Source organism: Malaclemys terrapin, chromosome 6, assembly GCF_027887155.1.
Source record: "Malaclemys terrapin pileata isolate rMalTer1 chromosome 6, rMalTer1.hap1, whole genome shotgun sequence".
In the NCBI taxonomy this organism is placed as follows: domain Eukaryota; kingdom Metazoa; phylum Chordata; order Testudines; family Emydidae; genus Malaclemys; species Malaclemys terrapin.
The window spans coordinates 130065493-130092348 of record NC_071510.1 but is presented as its reverse complement, the minus strand read 5'-3'; the positions used below and the strand labels follow the sequence as shown (position 1 = coordinate 130092348).

Genomic DNA, 26856 nt, shown 5'->3' with positions numbered 1-26856 from the left:
AATGCACGCGGAACAGACCCACACAAGCAAGTGCAAACACACAATCTTCCTCCCTCTTAGGATGCCTGCAAAACAGAGCTGGTCAATTACGTAAGCCCAGGATTAACTTTAGTCAGGTGAGTGTTTCCCCTGGAGTGGAGGGGGTTAGTCAGGGGAGTAAAATTCCTCACTGGTGGAGGTGTTTGCTTGCTACGGGGGGGCTTTCCTATTGGAACTATTCGCTATGTGGGACCTACGTTCCACAAGCCTTTTGGATTTGCGTTCTTTCCCTGAAACGCCCTCCATTGCTGCCACTGGGTCAGCTCCGTTGGGGTCGCACTGAAACTGAGCCCCTCCCCCGCTTCCAAAACAAGGACCCCCAAGGAGAGTCTGGGCTGCTGGGGGGGGGGGGGTTGGAGGGGCGGGCATTGCAGTGCAAGCCTGCTCTGCGTTCACCCCGCGGCAGCAGCTCCTGTCCCTTGGAGCAGCAACCAGGCCAAACCTGAGTGACACTGGAATCCAGTGTGCTAGGCTGCAATGCTGCTCAGTTTTGGGGCCCTCTCAAATGGGGGGGTGGGCGAGGCAAATTCCCCCCTCCCCCCCCCCCCCCCCCCCCCCAAGGTGGCCCTGCTTGGTGGTAGCAGCAGTGGAAGCCCTCCGGTCGCAAACACGTGACCCTCAGGCACTGCGCTGTAACCACCGTGTCGTCTGAGGCACGGCTGTGCACTGCGCTGTAACCACCAGAGCCGGGTGAGGCACGGCTGTGCTCAGAACACCAGCCTCCCTGAGCCCTCTCTGCTGGAGCTGGGCCAGTGGGAGGAACAGAAGGAAAAGTTTCACAGGGATTCATGGAGCTGCATAGCTGTTCAGGAATTAGATTAAAGCTAAGATTTCCAGAGAGTCGCAGACTTGTTTAGCCTGACCTGTATGACACGGGCCACAGGCCTTCCTGAATGGCTTCCTGCTCCCAGTCCAATGGGTGTGTTTGGACTAGAGCCCAGCTGTATCTTTCAGTTGTGATAAGGACGGGGGCTGGCCCCTGGGAGGTGTCTCAGGTTGCTGTGGCTAGCAGAGGGCAGGGGCTGAGCACTGTCTGAAAATCAGACTCTTCTCAGCTGTCTCCAGTGGGGCACCCAAATATTGAGACCCCCAAATCACAAGCAGCTTTCGAACCATAGAACTGGAAGGGACCTTGAGAAGTCATCTAGTCCAGTCCCCTGCACTCAGGGCAGGACTCAGTATTATCTAGACCATCCCTGACAGGTGTTTGTCCAACCTGCTCTTAAAAATCCCCAATGATGGAGATTCCACAACCTCCCTAGGTACTTTATTCCAGTGCTTAACCACCCTGACAGTTAAGAAGTTTTTCCTAATGTCCAACCTAAACCTCCCTTGCTGCAATTTAAGCCCATTGCTTCTTGTCCTATCCTCAGAGGTTAAGAAGAACAATTTTTCTCCCTCCTCCTTGTAACAACACTTTATGTAGTTGAAAACTGGTATCGTGTCCCCTCTCAGTCTTCCCTTCTCCAGACTAAACAAACCCAATTTTTTCAACCTTCCCTCATAGGTCATGTTTTCTAGACCTTTCATCATTTTTGTTGCTCTTCTCTGGACTTTCTCCAATTTGTCCACATCTTTCCTGAAATGTAAGGCCCAGAACTGGACACAAGACTCCAGTTGAGGCCTAATCAGTGCAGAGTAGAGCGGAAGAATTACTTCTCGTGTCTTGCTTACAACACTCCCGCTAATACATCCCAGATTGATGTTTGCTTTTTTTGCAACAGTGTTACACTGTTGACTCATATTGAGCTTGTGATCCACTATGACCCCCAGATCCCTTTCTGCCGCACTCCTTCCTAGGCAGTCATTGCCCATTTTGTGTGTGTGTGTGTAGATGATTGTTCCTTCCTAAGTGGAGTACTCTGCATTTGTCCTTATAGAATTTCATCCTATTTACTTCAGACAATTGCTCCAGTTTGTCCAGATCATTTTGAATTTTAATCCTATCCTCCAAAACATTTGCAACCCCTCCGAGCTTGGTATCATCCACAAACTTTATAAGCGTACTCTCTATGCCATTATCTAAATCATTGATGAAGATATTGAACAGAATCAGACCCAGAACTGATCTATGCAGGACCCCACTCGTTATGCCCTTCCAGCTTGACTGTGAACCACTGATAACTACTGTCTGGGAACCGTTTTCCAAGCAGTTATGCACCCACCTTATAGTAGCTTCATCTAGGTCGTATTTCCCTAGTTTGTTGAGAAGGTCATGAGAGACAGTATCAAAAGCCTTACTAAAGTCAAAATATACCACATCTACCACTTCTCCCCTATCCACAGTGCTTGTTACCCTGTCAACAAAAACTATTAAGTTGGTTTGACATAATTTGTTCTTGACAAATCCATGCTAACTCATACTTATCACCTTATTATCTTCTAGGTGTTTGCAAATTGTTTGCTTAATTATTTGCTCCATTATCTTTCCAGCTGACTGGTCTGTAATTCCCCGTGTTCCCCTTATTTTCCTTTTTATAGATGGGCACTAGATTTGCACTTTTCCAGTCCTCTGGAATCTCTCCCGTCTTCCATGACTTCTCAAAGATAATCGCTGATGGCTCAGGTATCTCCTCAGTCAGCTCCTTGAGTATTCTAGGATGTATTTCATCAGGCCCTGGTGGCTTGAAGACATCTAACTTGTCTCAGTAATTTTTAACTTGTTCTTTGTCTATTTGAGCCTCTGATCCTACCTCATTTTCACTGGCGTTCGCTATGTTAGACGTCCAATCGCTACTAACCGTTTTGGTGAAAACCGAAACAAAAATGTCATTTAGCATTTCCCCATTTTCTATTGTTGTTTCCCCGCCCCCTCGTTGAGTAATGGGCTGACCCCGTCCTTGGGCCACATCTGTAAGCGGGTGCAGTCGAGTCTGACTCAGCCAGCGGGTCCACTGGTCTCAGTGGGCCCACCCTAGGAGGGAGGAGGCCAGGAGAGATGGCGGAGTCTGGTCTTTAATCAGAGAGAGAAGGGGGGGTCAGGCGAGGAGGGGTTTGCGCTCTCACGGCAGGGTTCTGTTTATGACTACTCCCTTGACATGTTAATGAGGAAGCCAACTAACCTGAAGCAAAGCAGAAATCTTCTGCAGGCCGTAGCCGGGCTGCCTCCGCCTGGGCGAGCGGTGAATTCCCATTTCCTCTTGAGGATGCACAGCGCTCAGCCAGCGAGGAGCCTGGAAACCAGAATCATCACGGTCGTTAATAACTGAAAAACATCCCTATGTCTATGGGGAACACCCAGAGCAGGAAAGGCTAAAAACACCACTGACCGGGGACTCCTCGGGGCCCAGACGGGAGCGAGTCTCCAGCATGTCTCTTTGTGACAGATAAAGAAAGCCTGGAAATGTGGAAGGTTTCTAACGGCATTTTCCCCTAGAGATATCAGGGTTGTCAGCTCGGTGGTCTCAAAGCATGTGTGTTGGGAGATCCTGCCTTCATGGAAGGGGATGGGGAATCTTTAACAAAGGCCCATTGGACTTCGGACTTAAATAGACATCGACCAAGAGGAATGGAAACCCAAAGCGTTTTAAAGACTCTGCCTAAGGGCTTGTCTACACACACAACTGCACCTGTTTAACCAAAGGAGTGATTCTAAATTGATTTACTTAAGCTGGTACTAAAGTCAGAGTGGACACTCTTATTTCAATTTAAACCAAGCTTGTTTTGGTTAAACCTTAGCTAGGCCACATTTAAAAATTAGATTGACCTAGCTATGTCACTCGGCTGTGAAAAACGTTGTGCCCTAGGACCGTAGTTCAGGTGGCCTAACCCCAGGTTACCGCATCTCCTGGGTTGGTCAGGGCTGCATTGGTATTGGATGTAGGATTCCCATGCCCTGCCCTTTAATTGATTTATATGCGTATTTCAAATAACCTTCCAGCCCTTCTTCATCCGGTGCAAAGAAACAGAAACGGGCACAGATCCAGTGGGTTTTTTTCCCCTTTGCTGGTCCCATTTAATGGGGTTCCCTGCTCTTTAATGGGAACCCCACCTTGCCGAGTTCAGACTTCTTGTTCTCCCTTCAAGGCCCCTCCCAGTTCTGCCCCTCTTTGCTTATTCACTCCGTTCTTAGCACCCCTTCTGCTGTACCCCTCACGGCAGCCTCCTCTTTCCCTTTGGCTGCTTCCCCCACCCCCGTCGTCACACTGGGGCCGCTCCCACGTTTTCCACCCAAACTGCTTTTCGGTGGGAAATGGGGTTCTCCATTCAGCGCGATCCATGCATTGGCATGGATTTGTTTGCCAAAAGTGTCTGGGCAACTCTGAGAACCCGAGCGCCTGAAAACGGCAATATTCCCGCTCTGACACGCCCCCCCGCCCCGGGTCTCGTGGGAGTGGTCGTTCAGGTGCGCCAGGCTCCCCACCCAGACTTCATCTCCCATGCCACACCGTGGCCGCACGGCTGCCCCGAAGCACCTCCACTCATGGTCATAATTTTGAGAGGGGGAGGCGTTGCCCCCCCAAACTGCAAGCCTCAGGCAGGCGCAGAATTTGCCCCCCACTCCCTCCCCGCGTGGCCCCATTGGTCTGACTGAAGCTGCCAGTCAAACCACGCCTATGCCTCCGCCCCTGAGAAATGCAAGAAGGGGACTGAGAGGGAGTGGATGCCCTCAGGGTGCCTGGGTCAGCTCTCACTGCATCCGACCTGCGTGTGACTCAGCGGTGCCCCCCACTGGGGCAGGGGGAAGCGCTGCTTCCTCGGGGCAGTGCATGGCTCCGCGCACTGGGATGCAGAGAGACACCCCCGTTCCTAGCAGGCTGCAGGCTGTGAGCCTGTGTGTTGTCAGGAGGGAGGGCGGAGGGTGGGAGGTGTGGAAGAATGGAAAGCAGAACCCAGCAGGCGGGGAGCCGGCTAACACGTTTTCATGTGGGATGCAGAGGTTCCAGACAGTTCAAACAGCCCCCACCCCCACCCCCTCTCTGCGGTGGGGGATTGTTCATGTCCCTTCAAAGGGCCTTCTGGACCTCAGGCCCGGCTGCAGCTCACCTAGCGACCTGCCAGAGTGCACCAGGAACGCAGGTTGGGTTTTGCCCCAGCTTTTTACCCCCGCGGGCAAATTGGGAGCGGGGCAGCCAGGCGTGGGGTGGGGAAGCGCTGAGTGAACAGGATGGTGCACATGGTGAGGGAGTGCGGGGTCCCATGGAGGGACCGGACGTCGGCTGCAGGTAGTTTAGCGCCTCGCTGGGCCGCTTCCCATTCAGCGTGTGGGGCAATGCTAGAGCCCCAGGGCACGGACGGGATTAAACGAGCTTTGAACACCTCCATATGGGGAGGAATTGCCAGGAGTGAGGGATTAATGGCAGTGTCTGGAGGGAGGCCTAGGGGGCTGTTGGTAGCAAACTTCCTACGCACCTCAGTTCCGACTCACAGCTCTCTGTTGTCCCAGCCTGCCCCCCCTCCAGCTCTGCCAATGCCCCCCCGTCCCGACCACCAGCCCCTGCTATCCCAGCCCTGAGCTCTTCCTCCCCAGCTCTGCCAATGCCCCCCAGTGCTGACCCCCCCCCCACTATCCCAGCCCTTGGCTCCCCACACACAGAGCTCTGCCAGCAATCCCTTTGCTCTCTTCCCTTGGTGTTAGACCTGAGCCTGCCAGCATGCGCCTAACAACTCAGGCAAAGCTAATCATGTATCTATAGCCCCGTGTCTGAGTGCCTGCTGGAACCCAGCCAGGAGCTCCAGCTAGAGAGTGCCCCACGGGTTGGGGGCTCAGTTGGCGTCATGGGCCAAGGTTTGGGTCGCTCCCGTTCCTATACAAGCTGGTGTCCCTGATTCTCGGTACCCCGGGCCCAGCGGGTGATATAGCGGGGGGGTGGGGGGAGGTAGAGCTGGAATCTGCACTGGGGGGCAAAGCCCAAAGTCCAGTCTGCGTGTCACCGGCACCTACAAGGAGTGAGAGCTGAGCAGCAATGATCCTTGGGCACGTCCCCCTGCTTGCGTCCACTCCTCCATCCGCCCTGCAGCCTGGGGGGCGGGGGGATCGCTGCCATTGTCCCCATTGACAGAGACACAAAGGGAGGAAGGGACTTGACCAGGGTCACCCAATGGGTCATCATGTCTTCCCAGCCCCCTCCTCCCCTGGGCTCTGCTCCATGCTCCAGGGAGACCTGTGTTGTAGGCCTGGAGAGGTAGCGCAGGGGCTGGGGCGAGGGGGAGGAGAAGGGTCTGGTCCCAGCTGGAAGGGACCCTGGGGGCAGGAGTTGTCAAGATCCTGCCCCCCTCTGTTAGGCTCTGCTGCAGACCAGGCTCTGCCCCACCCCTCCCCTGCCCCATTGCGGCCTTGCGCTGCCCAGCACGCCACATCCCACACCATCGCCTCCCTGTCGCCTGTGCGCTGTGCCTCCGGGTCACACGGCGCCCCGGCTGGAGCCCCTTCCTCATTGCAGACCGCCGGCCTGGCAGAGCTGCTCAGTGGCCCTGCGTGAGTCCCACCTCTCCTCTGTCCACATTGCCTCAGAGCTGACGAGACGGCCTCCAAGCTTGGCTTGCGTCCTAGAGTCCGGAGCTTATTAGCAAGCGACGGAGGCAGCCCGCAGAAGAGAGCGCTCAGCCAGCCCTCGTTAGCAGGGGACATCGCTCTGCCTAGACCGACCGTCACCTCCCTTTCACGCACGGGTCTGCCACTTCCCTCGGTGTCTAGCACGGACATCAGGACATAGGGCTCTGGGGACCCTCTGCTTTATAATACCATGGGAGTCCCTGAGCCCCCCCCAGCTCCCTCCCTGGTCCTGGTTGGGGGGCATCCCTATGCTGAGGACTTGGGCCCCGTTCTAAAGCCAGTTGTCCCCACTCAGTTAGCAGGTGGAGGCACTGGTGGAAAAGGGGGCTGAGGAAACTCCAAGGGGAGGACGTTGTCACTCGGAGAGCTGGGCGGTGGAGGTGGGACAGGACAGACAGTGGAAGAATGGCTGAGCTTTCCTGCACAAGCTGTCAGCGTGGACAGCTGAATAACTGGCTTCAAGGAGTCAGGATTTTTTTTTTTTTTTTTGCAATGCTAATCGCCCTGCATTGCACTGCCTATTGAGCCTTCATTAATCTCCGCCCTGCTTTGCAGCCAGCCCCAGTGACTTTTGGCAGGTGCACAAAGCGGACTGCGAAACGTGGCCCCCCCGGCCAAAAAAATTACCATTCCCAGCTTTCACCCACTTTTGTCCCTGTGTGGCAGGGACGCGGATTAAGGAATTTCTCTCCCTTTGATGCTGCCTCTTTGCCCCTCCTCCCCCCACCGATCTGGCTGTCCGTCGGGTCGGATCCTTTCCCAGCTCTCCGTGTGCTCGCTGCCTTATTGGTGCAAACCCTAATCCAGGGGCTGGAAACCGCTTGGGCTGGCCGGCCAGAGGCTGGACGCTGCAAAGCTTTGCCCGACGCCCGTCACACTAACAGCTGAGCTAAGCTGCCCTGGAATCACTGCAGTCGTGAGCGCTCCGCCACTTCGTATGGAGCGTCTACTCCACTCTCCAGCTACTCAGGCCCAGGCCACTGTTCCAGGTCTGCCGCCCTTTGGGTTCCTCGACCCGGTGCATCTGGTGCATCCGGCACCCGGATGGCCTGAGTCACTGCGTTGGGGTGAGTCCCTTTCCACGCCCAGCCAGCGCTGTGGGGCGCAGAGGCAGCGCTGACCCCTGTCTGCACGTCAGGTTGGGCTGGAATTTTGGTTCAGGTCAGGTCTTACTTTACCCCACTACTCCCAGTGAGCCCCACTAGTTACCCTGGTGTAAATACAGCCTCTTTCTGTTGGCGTTTCCCTGGAGTACCATTAGTGGATCGAGTGCAGAATTTGGGGTGTCCAAGCCAGCCAAGGAGCCCCGTGCCTGCAGGTCTCACTAACGATGGGTTATTTGAGAGGAGAGGGTTTGCTTTCTTTGCCTCCTCTCCATCTGCGCTGCCCCGATGGTAGCGTTGCCCTGTGGCTTCTCTTAACTGGGAGGGCAGGTTCAGTCTCTTTGGCCCGCTTGGTGCCCTGGCCCTCTTCTGCCACTGCCAACAACATGGGGCCAGTGGACACCAAACCTCCAGTGGCCACTGCCCAGCTAGGGAGTGGACTGCCGCTCTCCAGGGTTGCTGAGCCAGATGGGGGATGGCTTTCGGTGACTCCCAGCCAGGCATGTGCCCAATTCATTGTAGCTCGTTCTTTTTCTCTTGTAAGTTCCCAGGATGGCTCTGGTCCGGGGTGACTGAAGACCTGGTAATTCTTGGTTTGTTTATTTGGTAGATAGCAGACATTAGTCCTAGGAACAGAGGAACTGTCAGACAGAATCAGCCCAGGGGCCCATCTAGCCTGCCATTCTGTCTCACGTAATGGCCAGTACCGGCTGCCTCAGAGGAAGGTGCGAGGGCCCTGCAGTAGAGAGTTATAGACTCAACCTCCTCAACCCGGGGGAAGCTCCTGCCAATGTTTAGGGGTTCGCCTTGAAAAAGGAGGGTTTCTTCAGTTATTTTTCTTATAACACTGGATATTCTTGTTATCCATGCAAATATCCTATCCCTGAATAGGTCCTGATTAGCTCTTGGCCACACTGATATCTTGTGGCAATGAGTTCCACAGACGAAGTGTGTCTCGTATGTTCCTTTGTTCAGTTTTAAATGTGCTGCCTTCCATTTCCCTCAGGCTCTGTGCCTTAGGCTGGGGCACTCCCTGGAAAGCCCTGACCAGGGCTTGGGGAAAGACCCGAGAAGTACAAAACACCTACATTTATTAAGGTGGCCCAATGTTTGAAACCAGGACCACTTGTATGACCCCCTGCCATGGGGACGGGACACACGAGGTGAGGGGGGCTTTGGCAACTGGGAAGGGTCTGGGTTTGGGGAGGGAGAGGATCATCTCTGAAGGGGCGAGGAACGGTCTGGCAGCTGGGGGAGATGCTTGTCACCAGTGACGGTGTGGGATCCGGTGGAAGGCGGAGGGCAGGAAGCTAGCTGGTAACAGGCCAGAGGATCAAACTGGGGATCGGGGCACTGAGGGATTGCAGCCTTCAGTGTCGCTCTCCCCTCACACACACACACCCCTTGTTGGGTCTCTGCAGAAGAGCTGGGCACAACTAGTATCAGGGGAATGTCAGTGGGGCCGAGGTTGGCCAGGCGCCCAGGCGGGGCTGCCTGTCTCAATCGTGCACGGTCAGTCTGGAAATCTCTTCACTTCCCAACATGTCCCAGTCCGAGGGCGCCGCCCAGCATGGTTCCCCGGGGAACGCACAAGCTGGCTCCGCGGGGCTCTTCCTACCCCTCAGCAACTTGCAGTTAGGGGTCGTGCACCCCATGGAGGGAGAGGCGCAGTGGGAACGGGCTTCAGAGGGGACTCCGGGAGCAGCCAGAAGGGCTCACTGGGGCTCCCAAGCTGCTTTCCACAGCCTGCGCTTTGATTGGCTCTCCATTGCTCCGCCTTCTTGCTTGTTGCCATGACAAAGAAACGGAAGATGGGGATTGGCAGAGCTAGTCCAACGTGTGAATACCAATGCGGCGGGGGCAGAGTAGGCATGGCTGGCGCCCCCTGGTGGCCTCGCCTGCCCTTTTTCCATACTCGGGAGCTTGTGGCTCACGCTTGCCTCGCTTAGCACAGTGCCCCAGTTCTGGCTGGGGTAGAAACCCTACTGTGCTGCACTCAGCAGTCCTTTCGGTGCCAGCCGCGACCCCCTGCATGGTGACACTAGGCAGCACGGGCTGGGAGCTCAGGCGCCCGTGGGAACCCCGAGGTCTGTCTGTGCCCAGCAGCCACAATCAGGAATCGCCGAAATAGTCGTTGCAACCAAGTCCTGTGTTTTCTCTGCCTCCAAGGACACCCGCTGCCCCTCGGGGAGCAGCTGAGGGGAACCTGTGTGCTTGCCGAGACCTCAGGATGCACACCAGGCGGCTTTCCCAGTTAGTTTGTGTTATGGTGGCTGGTGAATGGCAAATGTATTTAAAAATTCTTTGGTGCCATCAAGCGGACACACTGTGAAGTGCGGCTTTAAATGCTCCATCCCCGGCTTGCAGCTCTGTCCAGTGCCACCTCCACGGCAGGGGGCTTGAAACCCTGACCCCCAGGAAGTGCAGCTGCTTGCTGAGCAGCGGGGTCCCAGAGGAGCGTGCGGGAGGCAGCGGGGGACCCATGAAAATGCCCTATGCCGACTCCGAGTCGGTGTGAAGCAGGCCTGGCACTGGCTGGTGTCTCTGCACCAGGTGAGCACAAAGCCAGATGGACATGATCTCCTTTCTCCCCAAGGCTGGGGAGACTCCGTGGGGGTGGGGGAAGGGCCCGGGAGAGACACCGAAGCCCGTGTTTTTCCATCCGAGCAGCGAGGGAGCGTGTGCGGGAGAGGAAGCATAATGACTGCAATTACAATCTACCCTCATTATGCTGCAGCGCGGGGGTCTGTTTTGACAAAGGCGCGGCACAGAACGGGGGCGGAGGGCCGGGTGGAGATATTCCGCGCAGCCTTCCTCTCGTGTTTAACAGCATGTCAACCGGGGGACGAATCCTGCACGGCGCTGAGCGCCCCTCGGGTGCCCTTTGGCTCCAGGAGGAGTGGGGGTCACTGCACGGCCTGCAGAAGGCATTCCTTGGTCAGGAGAGAGCACATCCCCAGATGCTTGGGTGCTCCATCTCACGAAGGCAGCTGGGAATCTCACGCACGGCATGATGGGCCAAAGCCAGCGGTGACCCCTCGCCTCCATGGATCTACGTTCTGCTTTGGGTTAGAACCACAGTGGCCAACTTTCAGGTGGTAAATAAGCACCCCGACTTTCAAAATAAGACCAAAATCAAGCTAATCCCATTTCAAAACAAGGCCAAAACAAGCCAATCTCTAAGAACCCCAATACTCTGTGTGACTAGATCCCCCCGGCGTGCAGTCTGGGACTGGGGTGGGCCGGCTGTGCACCCCTGACTCTCTCCCCCCCTTGCCCCTGCTTGCCAGGAGCCGATCAAGAAAAAGAAGCCACAAGCTACAACAAGCAACAAGCTACAAGCCAAAAAACTAGGCCAACAAGCAACTCACAAGCCAATTAAGCCAAAAACAAGCCCAATTTCTGCGTTTTTTTCACAGGTTTGCATGTCTGGTTAGAACCCAAGCCGCGGCCTGTCTGACAGATCTCAGCTGAGACCTGGCGTGGCTCCACTGAGGTGAGGTCTCCTCGTAGAGGGTAGCAATATCTTACTCCCCCCGCATCCAGGCTCTCCTCCCCTTCCCTCTGCTTCTCCGACCCCGGCTACATCGCACACCCAGCAGCCTGATCCTGGTGGTCTTCATCCTACTGTAGAGCAGTCAACAAAGTAAATCCAGGGGGAGGAGGAAATCCGTCTTTTTCAGTCAGATGGCTCATGTCATCCATCTGCCATCCCTTGTCTCCGTCCCCCGGGGGGCTCTCTTATGCGTCTCTCCCTGCAAAGGCATTTGCACAGAGGGACTGTCCCAGGAGCTGTCACCTCTCTGTGTCCCATCTCTCGTGAGGACTCGGTCCGTTGCCTCCAGTAAATAGCTTTCGTTCCTGTGTTCCCTTGCACTGAGGCTGCTGCTAAGAGCCCTTTGGAAGCTGGATCCATCACTCACGTGGATGGGCGTTGGCCCTGTGCTTACGGGATTTGGCTGGGGACTTGAGAGTTCCCAGCACTGCCGCTGACACCATGTGACTTTGGGGTCAAGTCACTTCCTCTGTCTGGTCCTCAGTTTCCCCTAGCTGCACAATGGGAATAATGTTATTTCCCCCACCTTACAGGTGTTGTGTGGTGCTTAGCAACCCCAATGAGAGAAGCTAGAGAAGAACCTAGAGAGAGAACTGTCTGCTGGCCCCACCTTCTCCCCCACTCCAGGAACCTCTTGCTTGTGCAGGCAGGAGGTGCAGATCAACCGTGTTCACTCAACTTCGTGTCTGCTCTGAACTGAATGTGGATTTTGGTGGCTGCAGGCTGAGAGAGAGGTCTTGGAGTTCTCTGGGGCAGCCCATTCCAGGTCTGCCTGCTGAAGGCTGGCCGAGAGGGCTGCAGCCCGGAGCAGCGGAGTGAATTCAAACCAAGGGGGATACGGGCTACCTAGCAAAGATTGTCCACGAGCAAGGGACCAGCTGGTGACCGATAACCCCCGAGTGCACTGACCACCAAAAAGTAATCGGGAGCCAAGGCGGACAGATAAACAAATTGGCGGATGGGAGACTTGCTGGGGGCCTGCGGTCCGCTGTCTGCACAGAGGTTCTTCCAGAGGGGAGAGAAGTGAGGGGAGATTTCTGGGGCCTTGTCCACAGCTATCTGTCCCACCTCCATCTGCAGCACCCAGGTGGACAAATTGGAGAAAGTCCAGAGAAGAGCAACAAAAATGATGAAAGGGCTAGAAAACATGCCCCGTGAGGGAAGATTGAAAAAATTGGGTTTGTTTAGTCTGGAGAAGAGAAGACTGCAGCAAGGGCGGTTTAGGTTGGACATTAGGAAAATCTTCCGAACTGTCAGGGTGGTTAAGCACTGGAATAAATTACCTCGGGAGGTTGTGGAATCTCCATCACTGGGGATGTTTAAGAGCAGGTTGGACAAACACCTGTCAGTGATGGTCTAGATCAGTGGTCTACAAACTTTTTTGATCGCGCACCCCTATCAGTAAAAAAATTTTGAGCATGCACCCCCTGCTCCCGGCCGAACTGTCGAAGCAAAAAAAAAAAAAAAAAGCAGCACTGCTCCGGCGGCGCTCCTCCTGCCACGCACCCCGAAGGATCCTCTCGCGCACTCCACTTTGGAGACCACTGGTCTAGATACACCTCTACCCCGATATAACGCGACCCAATATCACATGAATTCGGATATAACGCGGTAAAACAGCGCTCCGGGAGGGCAGGGCTGCGCACTCCAGCGGATCAAAGCAAGTTCAATATAACACGGTTTCACCGATAACACGGTAAGATTTTTTGGCTCCTGAGGACAGCATTGTATCGGGGTAGAGGTGTAACACTTAGTCCTGCCTTGAGTGCAAGGGACTGGACTAGAGACTTCTCGGGGTCCCTTCCAGTTCTGTTTTATGATTCTATAGGTCCCACCTCCAAGTGACCCACCTTGGGTCAGCCTGACGGCCCCCTCAACAGCCCCATGAGATCACCTCGCCGGGCCCGCTCATTCGCCTCCTCTGTGACGCAGGCAGTTGGCCTCTAGCCTTGGTCCTTGAATCTGCAAAGCCCCCCCCGGCTCCTCCGCCCCAGCGCCGGCCTTTCCCAGGCCAGGAACAGTGATCGGCTGTTGCTGTCTAAGTGCCTGCAGCCACGGTCCCTTTCATCTCGCGCTCGTTTCCAAATGACTAGTGACACCCGGCGGCGCTCCCCTGGCACTGTCCCAGCATCTTCCCAGCATCAAACAGGGAAGGGCGGGCGGAGCCGGACTCAGATCTGAGAGCCAGTTTGACCCCCGAGCGGGTGATGCACAGCTGAGGCTGCAGTATAATTGGGCCGGGAGGGGGGGAAGCTTTGCAGGGAAAGGGGGGGTGTGGCTGCGTTTCTATCGGAAATCTTGCCATGCTTGGGGGCAGTTGAGTAAAGTCCCCTGGGTCTTCCACGGAGCCTCTAGGGCAAGTGCCGGCCCTCGAGCCGGAGCCCGAGACATTCTGGGGCTGGGCCGTAACTTTCTATGTGTTGCCGTTGGCGCCGGTTCCCCCATCGTGTCCCAAGCCTCAGCTCCGTCCAGCAGCCACGCCGAGGGGAGAGCCCAGAGCAGGGTGGGGAGTGCAAACCCTGAGCGGCCGAGCTGGGGGGCTTTCCGTGCGCCGGCCCCCCAGCGTGGAGGTTGGCTGGGGGTCCGGCTGGCAGCACAGCGAGGGATGGGCCCAGCCGCCTGGCACGAGGCAGCAGGGCCCTGATGCAATGCAGGGCACAAAGGGAATCGGAGCTTTTGTGAAACAAATCTCAGCTTCCCCCTGGTCCCCCTCCTCCACCACTGCAGCAGAGCCGGGGACCGGGACCTGCCTCCGCGGCTCCCCAGCGGCTCCACGCCCAGGCTGGCTCAAGGCGAACCAAGGGGCCGATGCCCTGTGGGTCCCAGGGCAAACCCGACCTCTGCAGGATCAGCTTGGTGGTGGCAGGGGGATGCTGCGTGGGGCAGCATGGGTGACATGAAACAACACACAGCACTACAAATACACACCAGCGTGCAGCACCACAAATACACACCAGCACACATACCACAAATACATACCAGCACCACAAATGCATACCAGCACCACAAATACATACCAGCGTGCAGCACCACAAATACCTACCAGCACCACAAATACACACCAGAGCGCAGCACCACAAGTATACACCAATACACAGCACCTTAGATGCACACCAGTGTGCAGTACCACACATATACACCATCACAAATACACACCAATACACAGTACCACAAATACACACCAGCATGCATCACCACAAATACACACCAATACACGACACCACAAATACACACCAGCATGCATCACCACAAATACACACCAATACACGGCACCACAAATACACACCAGCATGCATCACCACAAATACACACCAATACACGGCACCACAAATACACACCAGCGGACAGCACCACAGATACCCACAGCACAGCACCACAAATGCACATAATCGCACCCATGTCACACCAACGATCTCCAACACACATGTGCCACAGCTACACACACCTCACATGAGTGTTCCCCAACGTAGGCACAGTTGAGTTTCACGCATGCCTGGAAGGAGACGCAGGTACAGTTGCTCACAGACAGTCTCACGCAGGGTAGGGCTACATTTGGGCAGGGGGGGCAATTCCCAGCTCCTGTACATGTATCTGCGCTAGTACCGTACGGGCAGCCTCTTGGGCTAACTGACGTGGGTACAATCCCACCTCACCCCCTGGGCCTGCGCCACCATCCATGCCACGGCAGACACAGCACCGTATCTGGGCACTAGCAGAGCTGGTGTAGACACACCCGCGTGGGCTGGGAATCACAGCTCCCAGCTCCAGCCTAGCCATCCCCCAGACACTCACACGCACACACTCCAGGACTGTCCCAGACTCAGAGCAGAAGACCGAGTAACGGGACTGTGTAGAAGTGTCAGATCCCAGCCTCTGCACCACGAAAACCACAGGTCGGCTCCTCAGCAGGGCTGGGCCGGTTCACACCGGCTGAGGACGCCTGCCTCTGTCACATTGGCCAGACAGCGTCTTTTCTCTGCGTCAGCACTGCTTGGTGTCTCCAATTTCCACCTCCGGTTTAGGGTCCTTGACCGTACTTGGGGACGGTCTGCTCTGGCTCTGCCGCTCAGCTGCTGGCGCGATTTTTCCGAGCAGGGTTGCACAGCAGGCTAGCGTGGTGCTGCTTTTGATTTGTGCTTCCCTGTGACTTGCATCACTAGCACCTTCAGCATCTTTCAGTCTGGGACAGGCTTGGTCAGCCCATTCGCCGGGAAGTTCACGTCGTATTTCTGTCGCAGGAGGAGCCCCAGAGCTGGCCCGGCAGTCTGTTGTTGCTGTACAGCCACAGAGCAAAGACGTGGTCCCTGCCCCAAAGAGCCGACAGTAGAAGGGGTGTGTGGTTTTGTTGGGTACTGGGAACCGTCTAGGAGCAAAGAACGCAGACCACACTTCCACGGTGGGGGACTCTGCCCTGGGAAGCAGTGACTCTGATAAACCTGGGGATCGCGATGGGTAATAAGCTGATTTAGTTGGGATTAGGTCCTGCTTTGAGCAGGGGGTTGGACTAGATGACCTCCTGAGGTCCCTTCCAACCCTGATAGTCTATGATTCTATGAACCTGAGCTCCCAGTGCAACGCTGTGGCTGAAAGGACCAATGCGAGTCCATGATACATCACGAGGGGAATCTCCAGTGGGAGCAGAGTGGTTATTTTATCTCTGTGTTCGGCACTGGTGCGACCGCTGCTGGGATCCAGGTCTGGTGCCCACGGTTCAAGAAGGATGTTGATAAATTGCAGAAGGTTCAGAGAAGAACCACGAGAATCAGCAAAGGGTTAGAAAACAGGTGTTACCGGGATAGCCTCATGGCGCTCAGTCTTAACCAAGGGAAGGGTGCGGGGTGACTTGATTGCAAACTATACGTACCCACATGGAGCACAACTATTTAATCATGGGCCCTTCAGTCTAGCAGAGAAAGATCCAACGGCTGGAAATTGAAGCTAGACACATTCCGACTGGAAATAAGGCCTAAATTTTTACCAGTGACAGCAATTAACTGTGGAAGACGTTCCCCAGGGTCGTGGTGGAGTCTCCATCACCGATCGTTTTCAGTTCAAGATGGGCTGATTTGCTAACAGCTCTGCTCTAGGGATTAGTGTAGGGCAGGTGTCTGGCCTGCGCTCTACAGGAGGACAGAGGAGATGATCACAGTGCTCCCTTCTGGCCTTGGAATCTCTGAATCTAGGTACCTTCGAGAGCGACCGACTGAATTTTTGCTGCTCCGGCGCTTTGTGGCAGAGGGCTGCTTTGCTGCTTTGGCGGAGGTGGCCCCAGAAGTGGAATATTCCTGTCTGCATGTTGATTAGCAGGGGGAACGGGCCCAGTTCTGCTCTGCAGCTGTGATTGTGGAGTCCTGTGGGTGTGGGGGGCGTTGCTGGCGGAGCGGCAGCTGTGCGGATTGCATTGGGGTTTGGTCCCAATCAGCTTTGTCAGCTGTTAAAGCTGGGCCCCAGACTTCCCTCCTGTCTGGCGGTGGGGAGGGGGGAGAGATTATAGTGTCAGATAATATTGGCAGGCGTTTGATGTGGGGGTTCTCGAGCTAGTGGAGAGATGGCAGCAACCTGCCACTGGATCCGGAATGGGCCCCACAAACAGATGGGAACGGAGGCTCCAGCCCCAAACGCAGCATGTGCCCCTATGCCAGGGGGATCGTACCCCGGGGACGGGCTTTGGTTGTGTGTCTAGAGATCGGCAGACAGTCGGCCTGTGCTAGTCGCATTCCCAGGCCACAGGCCCCATCCGCAGCAGCGGGGACCACACTGGGGCGGATCAAGCATATAATAGCCACGGCCCCAGGCCGACACGGGGGCGTTAGCAGGGCCCTTACAGTGGGGCTGAGAGCCTGTGAGCTCCCCGCAGCTCGTGTGGGGCTCCCCCTCCATGGGGCGGGGTGGGGAGGGAATATCCTCATGTGCGTGGCTTTGAAGTCGGTGTTGAATTAGCCCTGGATGTGCGGCCCAGAGCGAGAGGCCCAGGAATGCGCCGCAGCTGTAAACCATGGGCTCCCTCAGTGGCTCCAAAGGATTACGTAAGCATGGGGTGGGGAGGGGGAGCTGATGTGGGGGGGGGAGGCAGATTTTGTTATTTCCAGAGAGGAGGGGGACACTCCAGCTTTCCAGAGGAAATCAGATGCCATCAATAATTCCTATTAACTCCCTAGGGGGACCCATCGCTCTCTCTGCATCGCACGTGCACTGACACTCTTCCACACACACATGCCCAGCACACACACCGATGCACACGCACTGACACTCTTACACACACACATGCCCAGCACACACACTGACACAGTTCCACCCACACACGCCCAGCACACACACCCATGCACACGCACTGACATTCTTACACACACACATGCCCAGCACGTACACCCAAGCACACACACTGACACGCGTTCATACACACATGCCCTGCACTCACACACATGCGCACACACTGACACGCTTCCATACACACACACACACACACACACACACACATGCACACACACTGACACAATTCCATACACACATGCCCTGCACTCACACCCATGCACACACACTGACACAATTCCGCACACACACCCTGCACTCACACCTATGTGCACACTGACACTCTTTCACACACACACACCCTGCACTCACACCCATGCACACAGATAGCAAATGTGAACAATCGGGACAGGGGGTGGGGGGTAATAGGTGCCTATATAAGAAAAAGACCCAACCATCAGGACTATCCCTACAAAATGGGGTCATCTGGTCACCCTACTCCCTTTGCACACCGCTAGCCTTGCACTGCACTATTCCTGGGCCGGCTGTCTCAGCGGGCACATCTCCTTGGTCTGTCGGTCGTCCTCCCGGGGGCACCCCCAGAAAGAGTCCAGCTCTCAGCACATGCTGGGTAACGGTTTCTTTGCCCTGGGGAGGGTGTCAGGCCAGCGGGAAGTGGTTGCAATGGCGTAACGTGTCTGTCTCGTTTTTCACTGGCGGAATGTGCGGCTGCGCAGTGTGCTGGGAGGGTGGGGATCTCCACCTTGCTCCCGTAGCTGAATTTCGCTCTTTAAAAACTCGGCTGTTTGTTCAGCTGGGGCCCCAAGGAGATTGATGGAGTTACTCTGCCCTAGTTTGGGGCATTCATATTACTCACTGTTACTCTACAGACAACAGCGGAAGTTTCAGACTGTCCCATCAGTTCATCGGCAGCCTCGGACTGACAGGTGGTTTCCAGATTCCCGGCGGCTTCCCACCTCACACACCCACTATCCAAGTTGCCCCCCCGGGACGCCAGCACATAATGTCCCTTGAATTTTCCCTCTGCTCTTGCATAGATTTGGGCTCACGCTGAACACCCCGGGCCACAAAGGGAGCGGCTTCCTCTCCCCCCTCTGACTGCTGAGCTGAGATCTGGCCCATGCTCTCGGCCAGGGAGAGGGGGGAAGGACACGGGAGCTTCATGGTCAGTGTCTCAGCTCCGGTTCTATCCCTCCTGCCTCTGTTCTCCGTTGGCCTCCTGAGCTCCAGAATTGAGAGCAGAGGCCAACTTCCCCGCCCCTGAGCCGAGCAGATGGGTCATGTCAGACCCCTCGCAATCCTTCATGCACTCAGACATGTTTATTAGCCACATGTGTCTGGAGAGAAGATGGCTTGTGTCAGCGCAGGCCGTGAAGGAAGGGAGCGGGCGTGAGCAAGTCTTGCCGATTGCACATGGGGCTGTTTATAAGGACTCCCGCGCCGTGGATGGGAAGTAGGCGGCAGCAGTGCGTGGGTTAAACGCAGGGCTCGCAGGAGGGTACCATTGTCCTGTTGATACTGAGGTTTCTTATGGCAAACATGACGGCCCCCTCCCGCCTGTCTGACAGCACCCATCCAGAGGGTCCATGGGCTGCAGGTTTCCAGCGGCGGTGCCAGTGGAACAGACACCAGATGATGTGGTGTGACTGGAAGGCAGGTGAGAAGATAATGGCACCGTGCACGTCCTCGCACCAGGCTGGGGAGTGACTCTGGCCAGTGACATCAGGAGCTAGGAAGGCCCGGGCTTGGTTCAGGAGGTCTGAGAATCCAACAGGCTCAGGGTTGAGATAACCAGGGGTAGAGCGCAGAGGAGGTGTGAGCTGGTGCTGGAGAAGGAGAGAGGACAGTGCAGCTCCTTCTGCCTGCGTGGAAGTCACATGGTGTCCACACATGCAGACGTGCGCATCAGGCGAATCAGCACATTGCCCCTGGGTTTGATCAAACTCTCTGCATGCGTCATGTAACACAGAGCTGTATCCAAGACCAGGAGAGCCATGCGGGGAGGTGAATGGGCAAATGCAGGGGATTTAATTCCTACACTCCTGGCACTGGACCTGCCAGTGAGAGGAGTGGAGGGTGCGTTTGGTCTGGTGTGCCAGGGAGACGGGACGTCTGACTTCATGGGCCAGTGGTCTGACCCAACGTAGCAGGGAGCCAGGGCACCAGGCTGGATGGACCATTGGTCTGTTCCTGTATGGCAAGTCGTAATGTCCCTGTGTTATGTTAAATGGAACAGGACAGATCCTCAGCTGGTGAAAACTGACACCGCGCTGCTGAAGTCTGTGCCGTGGTGCCGGTTCACGCCTGGGGAGGATCTGGGATGCACAGCACTGAAGACGTATCAAGTAGGGCCAAGCAAGTGGATTTGGATGAAGTGAGAACCAGCCCCGCTCTCCAGCACAGACTTCCGCCGAGGAGATCTCAGATCCAAGCCCGCGAAATCCAGGGTGCTGGGCTACCTTTGGGGAAATGTAGTTGACTCTGTTCCTGCGTTCAGTCTACACTACAGTTAGGTCGACATAAGGCAGGTTATCCATAGCTGGAGCGGTGACATTGAGAAGAAAGCCGGCTCCCTAGCCGGGCTGACACCCAGGCTCCTGGTGTGGATTGCTGCCCTCTGGGGTCCCAGCTCCCCACTGGGAGCACGGCAGCTGACCAGACTCTAGGCGTGGATCTCCCCACCGGAGGCGAGAAGCCCTGGGCAGCTTCTCCCCCGTACACAGGTGGACTGAAGATTGTAGTGTTCACAATTTAGTTGGGGTTGGTTCTGCTTTGAGCAGGGGGTTGGACTAGATACCTCCTGAGGTCCCTTCCAACCCTGATATTCTATGATTCTATGATATGCCCTAGGTCATGTGCCCAAAGGCAAAAGCCAAGAGATCCTGTGGAAATCCATCGGGGGTCCTTTCCACAGTCTGTCTGGCCTTTGCTCGAGCAGGAAAGCCGTGCATTTGGGAGCTCTCCCACAGAAGTGGGGCCAAGAGAAGGCTTTGCCTTCCCCACCCTGTCTGTCCGATATCCTGGCACCAACACGGCTACAACTTACTGCGCTGTGTGTTCACTGGAATGTGCTCTGGAGATGGGCCTTCAAGCCAGCGATTTCCCCTGGGTTCCCTCTTTGCCATTGGCCGTGCAGAATAATGAGCCTCACCCCTTTGGTTTCGCAGCGCGAGGGCTGGGTGTTACACACGGTGTACGTGTAGCAGGCACGACACTCCAGTGTAAGTAAGGCCCAGCGCAGGTACGTCCCCGTGCAGCGCTCCCAGCATGCCTCAGTTCTGTCTTCTGGCTTCCCCTCCACACCTCTGGTGAGTGCCCCCCAGCCCTGACCTGGAGTCCCACTGCTCGTCCAGTCGTAGCCTGCCTGCCCAGAGCTGCGCCGATGCACCTCCATTGCGACTTGCAGCCCCCTGATCGTCCAACCTGCCCCCGCCCCCTTCTGCTGATCCCCTCAATGCTGGTCTCTCCCCGACGCTCAGCTCGGAGCAATGCTGAGCTCTGTGATGGTTCTGAAATGTGGACAGACATAAATGCCGAATCCTTGGGTGCTGTGGGGCTGGAGCACCCATGGAAAAAAAATTGTGGGTGCTCAGCACCCACCAGCCACCCGATGGTGGGCAGGAGGCACTGAGGGGAGGGGGCAGAGCAGGGGTGGGAAGAGGCGGAGCGAGGGTGGGGCCTTGGGGGAAGGGGTGGGGTGGCAGCGTGGTCTCGGGGGCATTGCGGGGTGGAGCACCCACCCGGCAAGAAGAAAGTTGGCGCCTGTGTGGACAGACACCTGCTGGCGACTGAGGAGAGACCCACTGGCTCATTTGACTCGTGGCCAAAGTCGAACTCAAGCACGGAGTCCCAGAGGTCGCGAAGGCGAATGCCTCGGCGTTAACGCATCGCACCAAGCGTGCCGTGCGGCGGCTGGGCAACCCTCCTGTAATGCCAGGTGGTCACAGTGCCTCCCGTAGCCCCAGGGAGCCAGGTCCTGGAGAGTGGGGTGACATGGGCTCGCAGCGGAAATCCGCCGGGGGTCCTTTCCACAGTCTGTCTGGCCTTCGCTCGAGCAGGAAAGCCGTGCATTTGGGAGCTCTCCCACAGAAGTGGGGCCAAGAGAAGGCTTTGCCTTCCCCAACCCGTCTGTCCGATATCCTGGCACCAACACGGCTACAACTGCCCAGCACTTCACAAAGCAGCGTCCTTTCCATTTTATGCTGAGCCCCTGAAAGCCTAAACCTGAGAGCTCCCTAGTCCCTGTACTGCTTTTCCTTCCCTCACATGGGCCGGCTGGTTTGTTGGTGGCAGGCTGTCCCTGCGCGCTGGGCTCCACGCGCTGATTTGTTATCGTAGGGTGCTCCTGGATGCTGGGCAGGTATGTTGTTCTCGTTGGCTTAGGCGTGCCAGTCCCCGTTTGTTACTGCAGGATTGCTCATGACTGCTAGGTGGCGGGTTTGTTACCGGAGGGGCGCTCGTGCACGAGGTTTGTTATGGTAGGGTTGCTTATGACGGACGGAGCAGAGCCCCGTGGATTTGGTCAATCTGCCGCTGCGGATTTCACCCTCTCGCCCCAGAGCTGTGCTCCAAAATCCCGGCTTTCGTTTGACAACAATGGAGTGTCCAGGCTTTGTGGCGAGGAGGAAACCTCACTAACATGAAATGTTGTTCCCCCCCACCACCTCCCCCTGCCCAAAGCTCTGCCTGACAGTGGCAGGGGTGTGGCCAGGGGTCATTCCCTGCATCAGCCCAGAATCCACAGAGGGCGTCTTGTGTGAAAAGACCCCTCCTCCCTCGGAAAGAAAGGACCACCCTAGGACTTACCTGTGCCCCTCTGGGCTGCTGCCCGGTGTCCTGGGCATCATGGCTGCTGAGTGGGGCACCGGAGTGCAGTGGGGGCTGTGGCTCTGGGTCTCAGGGAGAGCTCAGCTGGGAGGATGCACTCAGGCTCGGCCCGTTGTGAGTGGGGACGCTGGGCCTGGCCTCCTGCCCTTCTGCAGCCAGCTCCCCCTGCACAGCGTCCCCTGCAGGCAGGGCTGGCGGTGCCCGGGGCACTACCAGGGGGGCGGAGAGGTGGCCAATAGAGCCCTGGCCCCTGTCTCTGTCCCTCCCCTCCGTCTCACGCTCCTTGGTCTCTATCCATGTCTCCCCGCCCCCAGCCCACGTTCAGTGACTCTGGCGCTCACAGGCACTGCCTGGGCACACTGGCTGGCCTGCTGCTTAGGCTGGTGTGTCAGGCCGAGCTCTGGTGGGGGGAGGCCTGGGGGCAGGGACTAAGCCTCCCCCTCCATTCCTGTGCCCCATCCCCTCCCCCTCCATTCCCCCATCCCTATGCCCCATATGCTCCGTGGGCCTAGCTCCCTGTCCACGCCCAAGGAGAGGCCCTGCCCAAGCCCCGGGGTCCCCTCTAGCCTCTCTCCACAGACCTTCCCCTAGGGACGCGCCCGTGCCCCAGTGACCGCCCCTCCCCTCTCCCCATGCAGGTGGAGCTGTCGGACGGGACGTCCCACACCATCACCGACGCCTACGCCGGCAAGGAGTACATCATCCAGGTGGCCGCCAAGGACAACGACATCGGCACGTGGAGCGACTGGAGCGTCGCTGTGCACGCCACGCCCTGGACGGAGGAGCCCAAGCACCTCACCACAGAAGCCCAGGTGGCAGGTGAGGGTGCCAGGCAGCAGGGGGCCCAGCAGGGACGGTGCAGCGGGGCCCGGGGGGTTGACCCCTCTCCTGCCAAGGGCTTGGCATCACTGCTGCTGCACAGCTGGTGGGAGGCGGGGAGTCAGGCCCCACGAAGGGGTGGCGGGCGGGGGGGTGTTTGCCCAAGTTCACACAGCAAGTAGCAGAATCAGGACGAGAACCCAGGAGTCCTGGCTCCCAGCCTCCTGCTCTGACATACAAGACAACACTCCCCTCCCAGAGCTGCTCACAGAACCCAGGAGTCCTAACTCCCAGCCCCCCTGCTTTGACCACTAGACCCCACTGTCCTCCCAGTGCCAGGGACAGAACCAGGAGTCCTGCCTTCCAGTCTCTAATCCACTAGACCTCCCCCTGTCAAGCTGGTGCACTACATCATGGGGCAGCTGGAGGTCAGGAGCACTGGCACTCGCCAGAAAGCAGCCCAGGGACCCAGAGGCCCTGCCCTTCCTCCAGGTGGCAGCAGGTTTCAGGATCCAGCTGCAGGGGGCAGTCCCCCAGCTCCTGGAGCTATTGGTTCAGGCTCTCTGCATACTCAGGTAGGCATCAGTTAACTTAGGGCACATTTTCAAGCTTTTCTGTGCATCCATGAAGGACAGAAACACATTACTTTTAAATGGCAGCTGAGATTTGGATTCATCACGTGACTCCAGGGGCTGGGGCCTTAGGTATGGGCCCATAATGCCTATGCTGTCCACACTAGATCTGCCCAGCTGTGACACTGGAGCTCCTGCTGGAGAGTGGGGAGAAACGAAACGAGAGACAAGGCCCAAGCCCCTTGGTGTTGTCAGTGCATCTGATGGGGCTCCCTCCAGCCTGTCCCGGGCCGTGACTCGGGCCAGACGCCTCCTCCCTCCATCTCGAGCTGTTGCATTCTGTTCTTCTCCGGTCATACACACCTACAAACAGGGGCTTCTCTCTCCTCGACACACAACACACACATGCAAATGTCCTGGACGCTCACCCATGCACAAAACACCTGTCCACACACATGCTGCTCGGAAACGACAGAGCCCTGCAGGTGCCCTCAGAATTAGCCTCTGCTTCTGTCTCTTGCCCTGACACCTTTGAGAGGTTTGGCTAAGAGCCAGCGAGGTTTGGCCTCCACCAGGACCCGGCTGTGTACCAGCCCCCCGGCGGGCACACTCCCCCCCCCAGCTGCGTACAGCATTTCAGCCGGCATGTCAGATGGTGGCCCGGCCTGTGCTGACCAGGGGCAGCTCCAGGCACCAGCGCTCCAAGCGTGTGCCTGGGGTGGCAAGCCGCGGGGGCCGATGTGCCGGTCGCCGTGAGGGCGGCAGTCAGGCTGCCTTTGGCGGCATGCCTGTGGGAGGTCCGCTGGTCCTGCGGTTTCGGCAGCAATTTGGCGGCGGGTACGCCGAAGGCGCAGGACTGACGGAAACTCCTGCAGGCGTGCCGCCGAAAGCCGCCTGACTGCTGTGCTTGGGGCAGCAAAGTACATAGAGCCGCCCCTGGTGCTGACTCAACTCCTCCCAGCGCTGGCCTCCGGCTCGCGAAGAAGCGCTAAGGATTCGTCGGAAGGTTAATTCAGTGGAGTGCTGACCAGCCCTCCGACCCCGCACAATGGCTCGGAGCCACGCCAATTAGAAAGAAAAGGTACCAAGTTAACGAGCCCCTGTTTCTAGGAAAGAGCTGGGACCGCGGCCAAATTCACGTCGGCCTTCGGTTTCCCAGAAGGACTGGAGCGGCCGCCGGCTCGGTTCCCCCAACTGGCACTGACTGCCAGGAGGTTGGGCAATCCACATCCCCAGAGCAAACAAATCACTGCTTCTCGCAGCGAACTGGGCGAGCGTCCAACTTCTCAGCGCTGCGCAAATCCTCGGCACTACCGGCCGTGGGTGTGCGAGGCCTTGGCACTGCTGACACTCTGTGTGTGTGTGTGTGTGTGTGTGTGCGCAAAGCCCTGGGCTGCTAGCTGTGTGAGTCGAAGGAGCCTCGCCCGCATGGGGCATGCAGGCGAGCGGGGAGACCCTCACTGAGGAAGAACCCCGGGCTGCTTGCTCTCAAGCTGAAGGAAGATACACCGAGATGTGCCCTCTGGAGGCTGCGGCACCTGCCAGGACTCTGGTGCATGAAGCGTATCAGACAGAGCCAGTAATTTGCAGCCATTCAGACACATGCCGCCTCAGACGCATACACAAACCCCTGCAGAGTGACACACCTACAGTCACACACACCCGAACATCACCCAAACATACAGCCGAGTGCTTACAAACACGCATTCACCCGTTTACACACACAGCTAGACTCGCTCACAGACACTCTCTGAGGCGTGTGAACGCTCACATGAATACGCACACACCCCCGGCTTTCTCCAGTGCAGTTCACTAATCCTTTGGGAGCGTGACACACTATACAAGTGTCGCTGCAGGTTGACTCACACACACATCTCTTCATATGCATGCACACACCACCTTGAATGCACATGCATGACTTGCATGCACACTTCTGGCACGCACCCCCCTTTGCACACCTCTTGATGCACACACAATGACAATTGCTCTGAAATAGCTGACCTGCACCGGACCCCTCTGAATTAGCCTCTGCTCCTCCCTTTCTCTGTCTCCCGGACACCTTGGAGAGGTTTGGCTAAGCACCTGCTGAGAGCCTCCCGCTCCCCGCCCAGGATTGGCCCATGGCCCCGGTGGCCGTTCCAGTCAGCATGTGACTAGTGGTCGGTTCCCCCCGCCTGCTCTCCAGCTGTTGGACTGACACTGCTGCCCCTTGGCTCCTGCCCAGGGCACCAATTAGGAAGGAGCTGGCGGTGATTCTGCTCTGGCAGCGCTATGGAGGTGGGGGCCCCAGATGGGCTGGAGGGAATTCTGGGTTAGGGCCCCTCAGGGCCTGCTCTCGGGGGGAATAGGGGAATGGCTGGGGGGGAGGGGGTGTTTGCCAGGAATACAGCCCAGTGCAAGGGACCAGGAAAAACGGCTGTGGCTAGGGGGCGCTAGCTGCTCCGGGGGCGCAGGCTGATGAGGTCGTGAAACTTGTGAGTTGCAGTGCTCACGATGTCCTAAGGCTCCTGACAGGCCTCGCTGAGGCTAAGGGCGACTCAGGGCACATGACATGCTGTGAGGGTGATGTCAGAGGCCTTGAGTCACAGCCCTGATGACACCATGAAGTCTGACATGTCTGATGATGTCATGAAACTTGTCCCCACCCTGATGGTGATGTCAGAGGCCTGTGATGTCAGGGGGCTCTGTGCATCTGGTGCGACGAGGCCTCCGGAGGCCAGGCTGGGAGGCAACACCTGCTCACGCCTTGTTCATCACAATCCAGCCAAGCCACACCATTCCTCTGCCCAGACCCAGCCAAGGGCCTGGGCCCCCGTGTGGATTCACGGCCCTGTTCACCTCCTGCTGGTGCCGCCTTGCAGGAGACAGCGCACACCCATGGGAATCTGGAGCATCGTAGGATGGGGGAGGACCCCAAAGGGAGATGGGTCTGGCCAGATTTCCCCAGGGGTGAGCCCAAATCACCATCCACGCGACTGGCACTCCCACCAGGAGCTTTCTCTCTCTCTCTCTAACCCCCCTCACAGAGGACGCCAGCCACATGTAGCAGTCAAGTCGAGCCACCCCCCTAGAGCCGCTATCACCAGCTGGTCCCCCCAGAGCGGAGACCTCCACGTTCCAACCTGGGGCGGACACCCCTGCCCAGGTCTGTGTGGCAGGGGGACCTGAGGCACA

The 26856-nt window shown here is 57.2% G+C and overlaps 1 protein-coding gene across 7 annotated transcripts in view; it reads left to right on the top strand.

Moving 5' to 3' along the window:
• CNTFR (ciliary neurotrophic factor receptor) overlaps nucleotides 1–26856 on the top strand; it is a 443800-nt gene that overhangs the window by 409072 nt on the left and 7872 nt on the right. For all 7 annotated transcript variants that reach the window (XM_054033198.1, XM_054033199.1, XM_054033201.1 and 4 more), the window contains one exon: nucleotides 22930–23110. In XM_054033198.1, the coding sequence (XP_053889173.1) occupies nucleotides 22930–23110 (181 nt within the window). The remainder of the gene's footprint in view (nucleotides 1–22929; nucleotides 23111–26856) is intronic.